Source organism: Lissotriton helveticus, chromosome 6 (assembly GCF_964261635.1).
Source record: "Lissotriton helveticus chromosome 6, aLisHel1.1, whole genome shotgun sequence".
Taxonomy (NCBI): domain Eukaryota; kingdom Metazoa; phylum Chordata; class Amphibia; order Caudata; family Salamandridae; genus Lissotriton; species Lissotriton helveticus.
In genome coordinates, this window is record NC_136067.1 from 932,467,481 (window position 1) to 932,479,865 (window position 12,385).

At 42.5% G+C, this 12,385-nt stretch overlaps 1 protein-coding gene across 1 annotated transcript in view; it reads left to right on the top strand.

Moving 5' to 3' along the window:
- Positions 1-12,385, top strand: part of YIPF4 (Yip1 domain family member 4) — a 216,640-nt gene that overhangs the window by 170,543 nt on the left and 33,712 nt on the right. The window contains exon 5 of the mRNA XM_078648575.1: positions 2,573-2,686. Within this exon, the coding sequence (XP_078504701.1) occupies positions 2,573-2,686 (114 nt within the window). The remainder of the gene's footprint in view (positions 1-2,572; positions 2,687-12,385) is intronic.

Consider the following 12,385-nt stretch of genomic DNA (forward strand, 5'->3'; position numbering starts at 1 on the left):
TCGGAGAAATGACTGTTCAAGGCCCAAATTTCTCTAAAACTAAGGTCGGAGACAGGCATTGTCTCAAGGTGCCAACATTTTTTTGTTCTGGGGATTGTGGAGCAGTAAAAACATCAACACAACATACGTAGGCATGTAATTTGCAGAGTTGTCACACCAGTTTGTGCACCGCGATATCCCCATTAGATGTCACATGATTTAACAACAAGGTTTCAGTCTATGCATATTTTCTGCAACTCATAGCATAATTCCTGGATCACCCTAGTAAGGGCAGGTCAATTTCAACAGACAACCTAAAGGAATAGGATTAAAAGTGATTCCTTCGATTGAAACAAGGGGGTTACAAAAATTGGAAGCAGCCAATCAATTAGTTACTCTCACTCCTCATTTGACCCACCTTGTTGCAGTACTCCATTGTTTTTGAAATACCGATGGATTTCAACCCCCCAGCGGGCCGTGAGCCTTTTGAAAAGATTCCTACCCTCGTCTGCATGCAGTCCAAGGTTTTTGGAATTAGCTCTCCTGCTTACATCCCCATGTCAGTAGTGGAGGAGAGCCAGCCCTCCAATTCATAGCTATACATATCTGGGTGCAAAACCAGCAAGCACACCTCAGGGGAATGCAACCCTTCCCTATCTCCGACTCTTCCCAAGTCCTCTATTGATCTGGTAAAGAGGAGCAGTTGCCGGTCTAGATGTGTCATGCACCATAAGGAATCCAATTGCTGTGCATTGAATCAGCACAGAGGCATCATTGGGCGGCTGCCATAATTGTGTTTGACGCAAAAATCTGCTCTCTCAGGTCTTGAAGCTGTGCTAGTAACTGTGTCCTAGTTGCCACTGTTCCCACTCTCTCTCTCCCTCTCTCCCCCCACCTCTCTCTCTCTCTCCCCAACTCTGTCTTCCCCCTTCCGCTCTCTCTCTCCCCCACTCTCTTTCTCTCTCCCCCCTCTCCTTCTCTCCCCCCTCTCCTTGATCTGCGCTGCTAAGTAATATAGTTCAAAAGTCCCGAATCGCCCTCTGCTAGGGGCAGTTACGAATTCCTTACAGCTGCTTTGTGCCAGTTCCAGTCATATAAGGTCCCTAAAGAAAACGCTCGAATCCAGAACCAGCTCATTGGCACCCACATGGGTAAATTGCCAAACTAGTGAAATAACTTTGGAAGCACCACCATTGTGACCAGTGCCATTTTGCCCATCACTGACCGCTTCTGAGACTTCCAGAACTCTGCACTGCCCCTCAGATTTCTCATTTCTAATTCCAAATTACCAGCCACGAAGTCATCAAGTATGCAATATGTCATCACCGCGAGGTATCTAATGTGTGCTGCTCCCAAATGATGCACCCGGATTCCCAGACCCAACTGCATGGTTTGGTTGAGGGGAAGCATGCATTTCTTTGACAAACTAACGTGCAAACCAGACAACCTACCTAACTCCTAAAGATACCCAATTGTGGGCGTCGACCGTTCTCCTGCACTCCTCAAAAATAGAAGCATACTTTTCACTTACAGCGAGATGATGTGTCCCATGTGTCTGCGGAATTCACCCTTCCTTATCTTCGAAACCCCGCAAAGGGTCTGTTGCCAACGCAAAGAGCATGGGGGAAAGGAGATAGCCTTCTAGTCCTAAGGTGGATTGAGTATGGCAGAACAATCGTTCTTCCAGCCTTGACTTGCCATACGCCTGTTATACAGGAGCTTAATCCACCTTACCTATGCTTTCCCTACTGTGATGTATGTGACTTTCATTGAGTTGCACCTTCTCTGCTTCTGGGCGAATCCTGTATGCTGTCTTCCGAGTTACCTGCTATAATCTATGGGGTGCCACTTATAACTCCTGATGGTCTCAAAATTTTTGAATGCTAGTTACATTATAAAGTCAGGTAGGCCCACCATGAAAATGCTGGCGGTGGGGAAACAAACGCAGGGCCCCATATTGCCTTTCTGCATGGGGATGCATGCAGGGGGCACATGTTGTACCCCCTGTGTGCATGCACCCCCTTTTCTGCAAAGCATTGACTGCACAATCCATGCCGTGCATGAACGGCCTTTGACGGTCCCATCGCAGTGCCTTTCTTATAGGTACCGCTTTGGGACCGCCTCGCCGCCTGGCCACAAGAAAACTTGTAATCGGGCGGACGGGTGGTGGTCGGCTTTGGTAGTATGGGAACGCTGCAGTGGTGTGGCGGCCCGCTTCCGCAGTGCCAAAGTCATAATCAGGTCTTAGTCTCTTAACATGAAATAATGCCCGTTCAGAAAATAGTACTGTAATAAGCTGTGATGTAACAAATATTTTTAGGGCAAGTTGAAATAGTTCTATTGGCCAGATATAGGTTTTGATAGTTAGAGTAAATCCAGAATGACTTACTTTTGAATATTAAGCCAGTAAAATCAATCACACACTATTACGGCAGTGCTGCTGGAATATGTATAAAGTGTCTGTCAAGTTAGACAAAAATACAGAATATTGAGGTAGTAGTTACATTTAGGTTACATTGGGCTATAGTGATGATTTTCAAAAAATGTAGGTGTATGTCTTTCATGGCTAATGTATTTGTCTTTTTCTCTTTAGGTCGCTTATGGGCAGGTCCTTGGAGTAATTGGATATTCTCTGCTTCCACTTATTGTAATTGCGCCACTGCTCGTGGTGGTTGGATCATTTGAGGCTGCGTCTACACTAATAAAAGTATGTTTGTAAATGTTTTATGCCGTTTATTCCACTTATTTTACTAAATATATGTTTGTTATCCAAGTGACACATTTTTATGTTAGCTTTTTCTTGGTACTCCAAGCACAGTAGTGTTGGTTTAATTTCTCGGCAAGAGCTAATTAACTTTTGCAAACCTAAATGTAGAAAGATTTATAATGAGTTGCAAAATATTTTTTAGCATTTTCTTGAGGTAACAAACAGATGAACTCAAAATCGAGATACAAATGTAAATTTGCATATTTATGCCAACATTACATTCGCTAAAACATTAAAAAAGTATTGGTTCTCAAGCTTTTATTTATCTTTCATAGGTTCGCATGGTTAGAGTATTCCTTTCCTTTAAGTATGGTATTTCCTTATGCTTGCTGTGTTATTTCAATTACAGCTTTGGCAAATCATCCTTAGAACACTGCTGTTAGCCATACTTGGGACAGTTGGACTTTGCCTCTATCATTACATTTTGCTGGAATAGTAGCAAGGACCTTATGCAGCTTCATCTGCTATGAACACACAGATGTGTGAATTGGGGCTCAACTCATCTTAGTGGCATTGTTATATTATCTTTTATTGATCTAGGACGTGATACTATGCAGGTTCTGTTAAACCTAGACGTTAATACCTTCTACTTGTTGGAATGCCTCTGTAGTGCTAAGGTCCTCTAAAACCGACAATCTGGGTTGGACAAAGTCAAAAGAACATCATCTGCTTATGGAACACATGCGCTGTTTTGCACTTCTGTACGGACCTCATGGTCTTTGTGACACTACTTCACTAGCAGTGAAACAGCTCTATACCAATTGCAAAAAAGTTGGTGATGATGGGGAACAACCCTGCCAGTTACCCCTGTATAATCAGAATGCATCCAGTACTGTCTTCTTCATAACAACCGTACCTGCTGGTAAATTGTATACCAATTTTGCCCAATTTATTATACCTTGCCTAGCCACTTTTTTCACTATTGCAAGGTATAACTAAACCCAGCTCAGTAATTTGAATATTATTTACACTATCTAGCATCCAAGAGCTTTTGCTTCAGGATTTTATTTACCTTTCTTGTATGGTCAGTGGAGAGGGCCACTAAGCTATATCCTAAGATATATCCTCAAAACTGTGGCAAGTATGTTATCATGTACCGTTGCTGATAACTCTGTGTCCCTTTTCAGTAGTGAAAATGATCTACTAGATCATTAATTTCGATTGACCATTACCACACACTGATCAATCGCACGTATTGGGTTGGTGGGGGCAGCATGCATCATATAAAGAAATCTTTTGTTTAATAAATGTTGAAAGCTATGACTTTCCCTCTTTTCTTTAAGAAGGATTGAATGTTGCTAATGATGCAACTTGAAGTGTAACTAAGGGAAGTTCAGTCAATGCTTAGACAGACTCTTGTTCCTACATCTTGTCTCCAACGTTTTCTATCTAGCAGTCCGCCCATCTCTGAAAATCTGCTTTTGAAGAGTAATTGTATTTTAGATGCACATGCTAGACCTCATCCGGTCATCAAGTGAATATGCTTAAAGAAGCATTTTTGAATAAAGTTGTATGGAGATCAACTATTGGCTTAGTCCTTATGACTTAGCAAGATGTCACCCCGAAATGCACAATGTCCCACACTGTGTAGATGGTAGGCGTTTTCCTGCCATGGAGTTCGGTATCATGTGCGCTGACAGGACCAAAGAAAAAAAATGCAGATCATTGAAAACTAGAGTGACTTCCACAATTGGGGGTTCTGCGCGTCAAAAATCTGTCCTTCTAACTCCGAGAAGAATATATTGCCATTTATGTTTTGCCTAAGTTGTCCTCATTTATGCCACTGTGTAGATCAAAACAAGATGTGTGATTAGCTTACTCACACAAGATTACAATGACAGCTCTGTTAATTATGCATGAAGTTCCTGTACAAAGCAATACAACCACAGAAGGAACAAGCATTGGCATAGCCATTAGGTCTCGCCTTTGGGACCTTATAAGTGTTTAGTTATTCGGCACAATATCCTTGGTACAACAACATCAACTGTTGCATGGCTAAACACTTATAAGGTCCCAAAGGCGAGACCTATTGGCTATGCCAAGGCTTGTTTAGGAGGACGTGTCGGACTGTGACCTACTTTATTTCAAGAGGGTTCACCAACATATGACTGAAATAGGTGATTTAGTAAATGGATGAGTAGTGAACTTGTTTGTGAACTGCCTTCATCAGTCTTCAGAGGACAGTCCCAAATGCAAGAGATTTTTTTTATAATTCAAGTTTCTGACAATATTTATTTTGCTCATAGAAATCTATATAGAAGTGGAAGTAGCAGTAAGCAGGAACATAAATACACACTTTTCAACTGCACATTTGCTTATATTAAGCGTGGCCAGGATCTTAACAAGAATCTAGGAAGTTGGCCACAACCTTTATTGGAGTCAAACACATTAAAGGGAAACAACTACACAGGATCTTAAAACCGGAGCACAGGACCGACCACTACTGCTGGGCGAGTAAAACATACTAAATTCGTCTTATAATTGGGTTATTGTACATTGTAAAAAGGAATGTTCCAAATTATATGGTGTTAATACCCAACGTGAAATATGTTGTGGTAGATCTCCCAACAATAATTTGTAATAAACATTTTTCTTTTTCCATAAATAAAGTTGTTTGAAAAAGCAGAGCACTGATGAATGCACTTACTAGGCAACATCAAAAGGTGTACTTTAACCTGTGGCCCTCACACCTAGATGTTAGCTTAAGACCGAATATTGATACTGTAGTAGGTTAGTTTCCTTGCATTGTTGTCTTGTGCTCAGGCCATCTTGCCAGCAGATAAAATCCTCATCTTATCTATTCCATGATACTGAGAGCCTATCACACAAAACAGGTTCAAAAAGAGAATCACACAAAAATCTACAGAACACTGCCACAATCACAAGGCAGATACTGAAATTAGAGAAATGTGATCCCGATGTTTTATGTGAGTTTCCTATTGGAAATGTGTACTTGGATAAAACGTTAATATGGTGAGTCATTTTAGTTTGCAAAGTGTTAGACCTGTCTGTTTTTTTTTTGCGTAGTTCCTCCAATTTATTATTTATTTTGTCCCCTTTTTGCCCCTCATACCCTTAATAATTTTTGTGTCCACTAGCTTTTTCTAGGTGTTGGTCAAGGGGATAGGTGTTCTTTTTCCCCCTCATATTTTTTCACCTCAGGCCCAGAGGCCTGTTCTGACAGGAAAAGTTGGAACCACACAAAATGGTGGCTACCAACTGCCTTAACTGCCAAACCCAGAACTTGCCCATAGACCAGTATAGGGCGTTCCAGAACCTTCTGGTCCATTCTGGACCACTGAGGGGCAGCCTATATAAGGCGGAATGCGGGGCGACCATTTTGTCTACCTGTGAGAGTCAGCTGGAGGACAGGCTATCTTGGAAGGTGGGGGGAGGCTAGTGAAAGGGTTGAGTTCCTGAACTAGGAAGCAGCCTAATTAATCCACTTCTCTACTCCTCCTTTGGGATCCTTGTCTTGTCCCCGCTGTGGAAGTTTAAGGGAGACCCTGGGCGCCTGTCTAATCCCTGGACTGAAAGAATAGGGAGGTGGACAGGAGAAGGAGACTACAGCATTGTGGGGTGCAGTCCTCTGCCCAGTGAAAGGACTTCTGCTGTGATTCCCTCAAACGGAGGAGGGCTAATTCTTGTGGCCCCCACCCTTTTATTTAGTCCTCAATACCATCCTGCCCTGGTTTCAGCGACTGTCCCCTCGCTTAACTACCCCACAGAGAGTCATCTCTCACCTGTGCGGAGTGCAGCCAGCGCCTGGTGAGCTGTCCTAGTTCAGTGGTTGAGCGCCATCTAAGAGGAGCAGCGGGCGCTGAGGGAGCAGTGGCCAGGAGAGATCGGGCTGTTCTGCCCTGTGTCAGCGTGGGGAGCGGCGCCGAGTGGTGGCTGAAGAGGCGCTTTGTAGGTGAAGGGTGCCGGTTTTCATGAGGCGGCGCTGATCTCGCCGTCTGTGGGACCCCGGGGCACCGGCCGCGTCGTGGAGAATATGCCCCAGATTTGAAGTTCACAGAGCGCTACCGCGCATGCCCCAAGCGATCCCACTCCTTTGTGCAGGAGGGGCCTAGGACCGAGCAGGCCCGGAAGAAGCAGCGTCTCGCCAGCGGAGCCAGCGCGGTGGAAGGCGGGAGCGGAGGCGGGTCTGGAAGCGAGGTGAGAGGCGGTGCAGTGTGAGCGCCTCGCGCAGGCCCAGAAGTATAGCGCGTCCCTTGCCAGAGCGAGGAGGATCTGAGGAGGAGCGCCAGGAGTCCCCCGGCGGCGGAGGAAAAAGGGAACTTCTCTCCCCTGCTCGAGCGGCCCATAGTGAGGCTGGTGTGAGCGGGAGGGGAGATCTGTGCAGGCCAAAAGCGGCTGAGGAGACTCGGCGGTAACTGTGACTCTGGATTTTGGCGCCACGCAGAGGAAAGCTGAGGGGCCCCAGAGGCTGAGGAATCTTGATAGCGTGTGGCTCCCTTTTGTCCTGCCCAGTGATTTTCCACGTCCCTTGGCACAACAAGACTACCACCGCCTATTCTGGCCCAAGTAAGGAGGTGTACTGAAGGGGGAGAGTGTCGCTAGAGGTTATCAGAGAATAACCCAGACACTGTTAGTTTCCACAGCTGTGTTACATAAAGTGGGGAGTATCTTGAGGAAATCCTCAGTGACTGTGCATCACGGAGAGGGGGTTATTGTTGCTGTGGGAGACAAGTATAGTGCACTTAGTAGTAACCTTTTCTAACTAAGGCTGGAGTCTGATAAAATGCACTATTGTTGTTGATTAATGATTTAATTTAGCCAATCTAGAAGTGCTGATCTTCTCTCCTAGAGTAATGCTGTGAAGAGAAGTTGCCGAAGAGTAAAGCAGAGTACAGTAAATGCATAACTAATTTATTGGAGTATAAGTGTTACCTGCCAGTTTTGGTTAGGAGGTCTGACCAAATTTAATGTACTGCAAATGCTGATTGATAATATGTTTTAGAATTTAAAAGTATAGTTAATGCTTCCAAGACAAACTGAAATGCCTAAGTTGTAAATTTTGAAACCAAAGAGCAGAGTATATTATTTTTATAAACCAGTACATATTTTCATAACAAATTGGTGTAGTGTCCTTTTTAAGTGTCATTGCGTGGATTTACTGCTGGGTGGTTTGCAACCTTCACACTTGTGCCTCTGAAATGCATGTCTTACCCTAGGCCAGGCTACCCTAGGTGACCTGACATCCCAGGTTCCAACACAAAGCTAATGGTTTAAATATATAAAATTAGCCCTTTAACATAACATAACATAACATGTGTATTTGTGAGGGGCATGTTCACCCATAGGTATCTTGGCGCTGAATAACAGATGTTTATTGTTACCGAACTCAATGGTACTCATTTTATTGACCTCAGATGGATGAAAGGCTGAGTGGACCCACCAGGATTTGAAATTTGACCATGAGGTGGAACACAGGTCCCTGCAGTGGAAGCATTAGTCCACTGAGCCACCAGATCCGGCTTTGACAAAACAACTACTGAACACACTCACAACCAACAAAAGGGACCTGTTCTGACTAAAGTTCTGTCTTCATACCCTGTTTGGTGTAATCCCATTTGGCAGTTTTTGCTGTAGCAGAGAGTACAAATTCATATGGGTCTTAACGTGGGAACAAATACTTTTATTTAGGGTGCTCCAGTTTTCCCACCATTAACCAACTTGCATGAAATTTAATAAAGAGATTGCCAGCTAGAACAGTGCCCGTAAAATTTAATGTAGATTTATCAGATGCAACTCAAGTTGCGTGTAAAAACAAAAAGTTAATTTCTATTCTATAGTGCAACATAATCATAGCTAAAGATTTCAATCCACCTCCATACCGTATACATAGTTCTTTTAAAAGATAACATTGTTTTTTTCTAATTAGAAAGAGTACTTCTTTCTATTAAAGTATTGTAGTATTACACAAATGGCCTGAGGTGTTCAGTGGTTCTGAATTCATTGAAGCTATGCCTGATGAAGATACAGCTTTTAAAATAGCTTCCGTTGCAGATAATTTTTCGGACCACCTCTCAACTCCCTATTAGTCAATGGATGTTGTGCTCAAAATCATGAGTTGTCAAATGATCTTGGAATACAAACTCAACCAGACTGAAAAAGATTCACCAGTTCTTTTTTTTCTCCACCGTCATTTCTAATTTGGATTCAACTTTTAATAGTGAGTATTTATAGAAGACCGGGACTATTTTTTACGTTACACATCACTATTTTCTTTATTGCATCTTAGGCCTATCTACCAATATAACTTTCAAGATATCATTCATAATTATGTTCTACTGATATAACTTTCAAGATATACATAATTATGGCTTCTGGTGAAGAAACAGCTTGAAAGCTCTGGTCTTTTATTACAGGATTTTTAGAAAGACAGGCGCAGCTTACTTGCATTCTCCTATTTCTCCCTATTTTCCTTCTAGATGTCTTAGATCCTCTGATACTTTATTAGCGAACGTTTCCAGAATGAGAAGAGTTCGGATTGGGGGGGGGGTGCTCTTTTGGCTTCCTCAGACCGAAGTTGTAGAACTCTCTTCCGCTTCAGTTGAACCTAGCCGATTCAGAACTTTTGTTCTGGAAGAGCATTAAAATGTGGCTTTTTAGATAGGTTTGCCTTGGCTGCTGCAATTTTTTTTGGGGGCAGTTTTGTGGACTGATTAGCGCTGGGACACTCCTGTTGGAGTAGCCATGCACTTTATAAATGTGTTTCATTTCAATTATTACAAAGAAATTTAGGATCACTGATTATTCCTTTGTCTAATTTTTAAGAAAACGTTAACTAACTAACACCATTTCTGTCAAGGCCCTTGAATACTTGTGGCAGCAGAATGTAGCTACCCGCACCTCGATACGTCTGCTTATAGTGTATTTACACCAACATGCCAAAGTAAGGCTAAGGAGCAGGGATTTAGGGAAGGGGCTCCAGGGGGTAGATCCTCCTAAAAAAAAAATGATCTTTGTCAAGGATGATATGTTCTTTATACTTTTTTCGAACAATTTCTTCTAGTCAATATATATATATACAATCCTACCTGAAAATCAATAACTTTGACAAGTGGTTAAGGGCAGCACCTTGGACTATCCTCCATTGGAAGGAAGGGGGAGGGTTTAATGGAGAGTAGAAAGAATTGACAGGCAAAGATTGACTCCTGAAAGGCAAACAACATTAGTGTCCATTATAAATGCCTAGATTCTGTTCCCTGAATCCCACTACACTACTCCGCTTACCTCTTTGATCTTGGTTCGGCTTGATTTTGTCTATAGTCTTACTTGAGGTTTCTGTAGAAGTATAATATTACTTGTTTTCTTCACTTTTTGTTCTTTTACGGAGTCTTGAGTTATGCCAAAACACATGAACGAGAAAATTATCCCCAACTTTGCCTTTGGTTGATTACAAACTCTGCTTCAAGAATGTTTTCTCTGCACTCCCTAATTCCTCTTTGGGATCATGCATCCACATCCAACAATTGTTCTCTGCAATGATTATGACCAATACCAAACTGTGTGCTCATTAGAAGGGAGATCAAGCCAAGGTAGTAAAGAACCCATAGTTCTGCTCGAAGAACAGGCTTAAGCTGCATGTGGGCGTGCTAATGGAGCCAGTTGAAACACAAGAGATACCAATTGATAATTTGGAAAATGAAGTGAAGGACTTAAGAGAAAGGGTACAAGAGGCAGAAGAAGAGAAATTATTGGGGCAGCAGAAATTTGCATGAAAAATTTCAGGAAAAACCAACTCTACACATACCAGACTTACCCAGTCTATATTAGAGAGAAAGCCAAAACGCATGCAGCCGAGGAGGGTGGTGTTTCCTTCTACCCTCTTCGTGGTTACAGCTGTAAACACTCCGTACTCTCCAGTTTCAAGCTTTTTTTTTTTAAGGCCACGCAGACAGAGCCTGAGGGGCAACTTTCATACAAATCGGAAACAATACAGGTATCTGAAATACACAGTTCCCTTTGGTAGCATGGTGCGAAGCCTAATGTTTCACAGAAACGCCGAAATCTACCAGCCCCCGTTACTGCAGTGTCTGGACATCTCATAATTTTATATAATTTTTAATACCCCAATCTGCCATACGAGAATTTAGAGATTGAAGCATGGTGCGAGGAATATATTTTTAAATAATGTGCCCAAAAATGATAGTAGTAAACCCTAGGATGCCCTGCAGTTTAAAAGTATGATACGGCTTAATAACATGGTGGATTTATAACAGAACCTGGTGTGTAGTGTCTTCTGCGCACTCCAGTTTTTCTTAATGTTGCGAGATAATTAACTTTCACTGTATATCTTTGATCATAGGAGATTTAAGGGTTTTCTTTATTTTTACTGTTTATGACAGTTGTATTAAGGAAGTTTTTTATTCTTGACATCTTTGCATCTTTCCGCACCAGTCATTAATATTGGTTGTAATTGCCGCTATCGATACGTGATTCATATGTCTGTGCATGACCATACATCGGCGTTTTAGTCTGTGTCTGTCTGAGCTTCACCACAATCTGTAATACTCCAGTTTTTAGGTATACACGAGATCTGAATGCAGAGTGCGATTATGTCTATAGAAGTTTTTCTTGTCTCGACAATTACACCGGTGGTATAATGGCAGTGGTTGGTGATGTCAATCCTATTTGTTGTTGTGAGCACACACATTTTAGAGTTTGTTTTTCTGGTGACACTTTATTTTATTTTTGTTTGGTACAGTATTCTGGATTAGTGTTTCTTGTCATGTGCTGTTGCACCAGAACACTCACAAGGTGTTATAAAATTGGTTTTCTTTGCAGTTATGGGCCTTCCCATCATGAACCATAGGCGTGAGGCTGATGTGCTTAATAGGCTGTTTTTAGGTCTCGCCTACACAGCACGCATACGCTTCATAGGAAAAAGACCTTTTGAAATGGATTCACTTTCGCCCTAAAAACATGCACGTGTTGCACTGCTTTCAATGGGAACACGTGCACGTTTGGCGATTTCCTTGCGGGAGCGAGCTTTGACACCATATGTTTGTAATTAACTTGCAAACACATGGTGCCTTTTGGCTCGCTGCCGCAAGGGAAACGCTCTGCCACTCTTTTTTTTTTTTTTTACTTTTGTTTTTTTAAACTTTGAAACTGAGCACGGCGCCGCTTCACGGACACTGCCCTCTGTTTATTTATATATTTCTTAACTTTAGCACTGAACGCAGCGCCCGCTTCAAGGACACCGCGCTCAGTGTTGAAGTTAAGAAATATATAAAGAACCCGAGTGCGGTGTCCGTGAAGCGGCGCTCTGCTCAGTTTTAAACGTAAGCATTTGCAATGCAATCGGACCGATTACATTGCAAATTCTTGTTTAGAATAACTGGTGTTCCCGCGTTCTGCGTAACTGAACGCCACAAAGAAGCTAGTAGTTCAGAAGGACGAATCCTTGCAGGGCCGGGACGGGACGGCTGCTCATTCTTCCAAGGTCTGTTGCAAAATGACCCCTTGTATTTGGTGTTGACATCTATCATATAAGCATGTTGAAATGTACAGTTTGTGGGGCATTCTTATTAGTCAGTTTCGTTAATCTAGAAGACAGAAACATCATCAGCTTTTTTTGCTGTGTTTTCCCACATGTTGGAAAATGATGTATTTTTACGCCCAGGT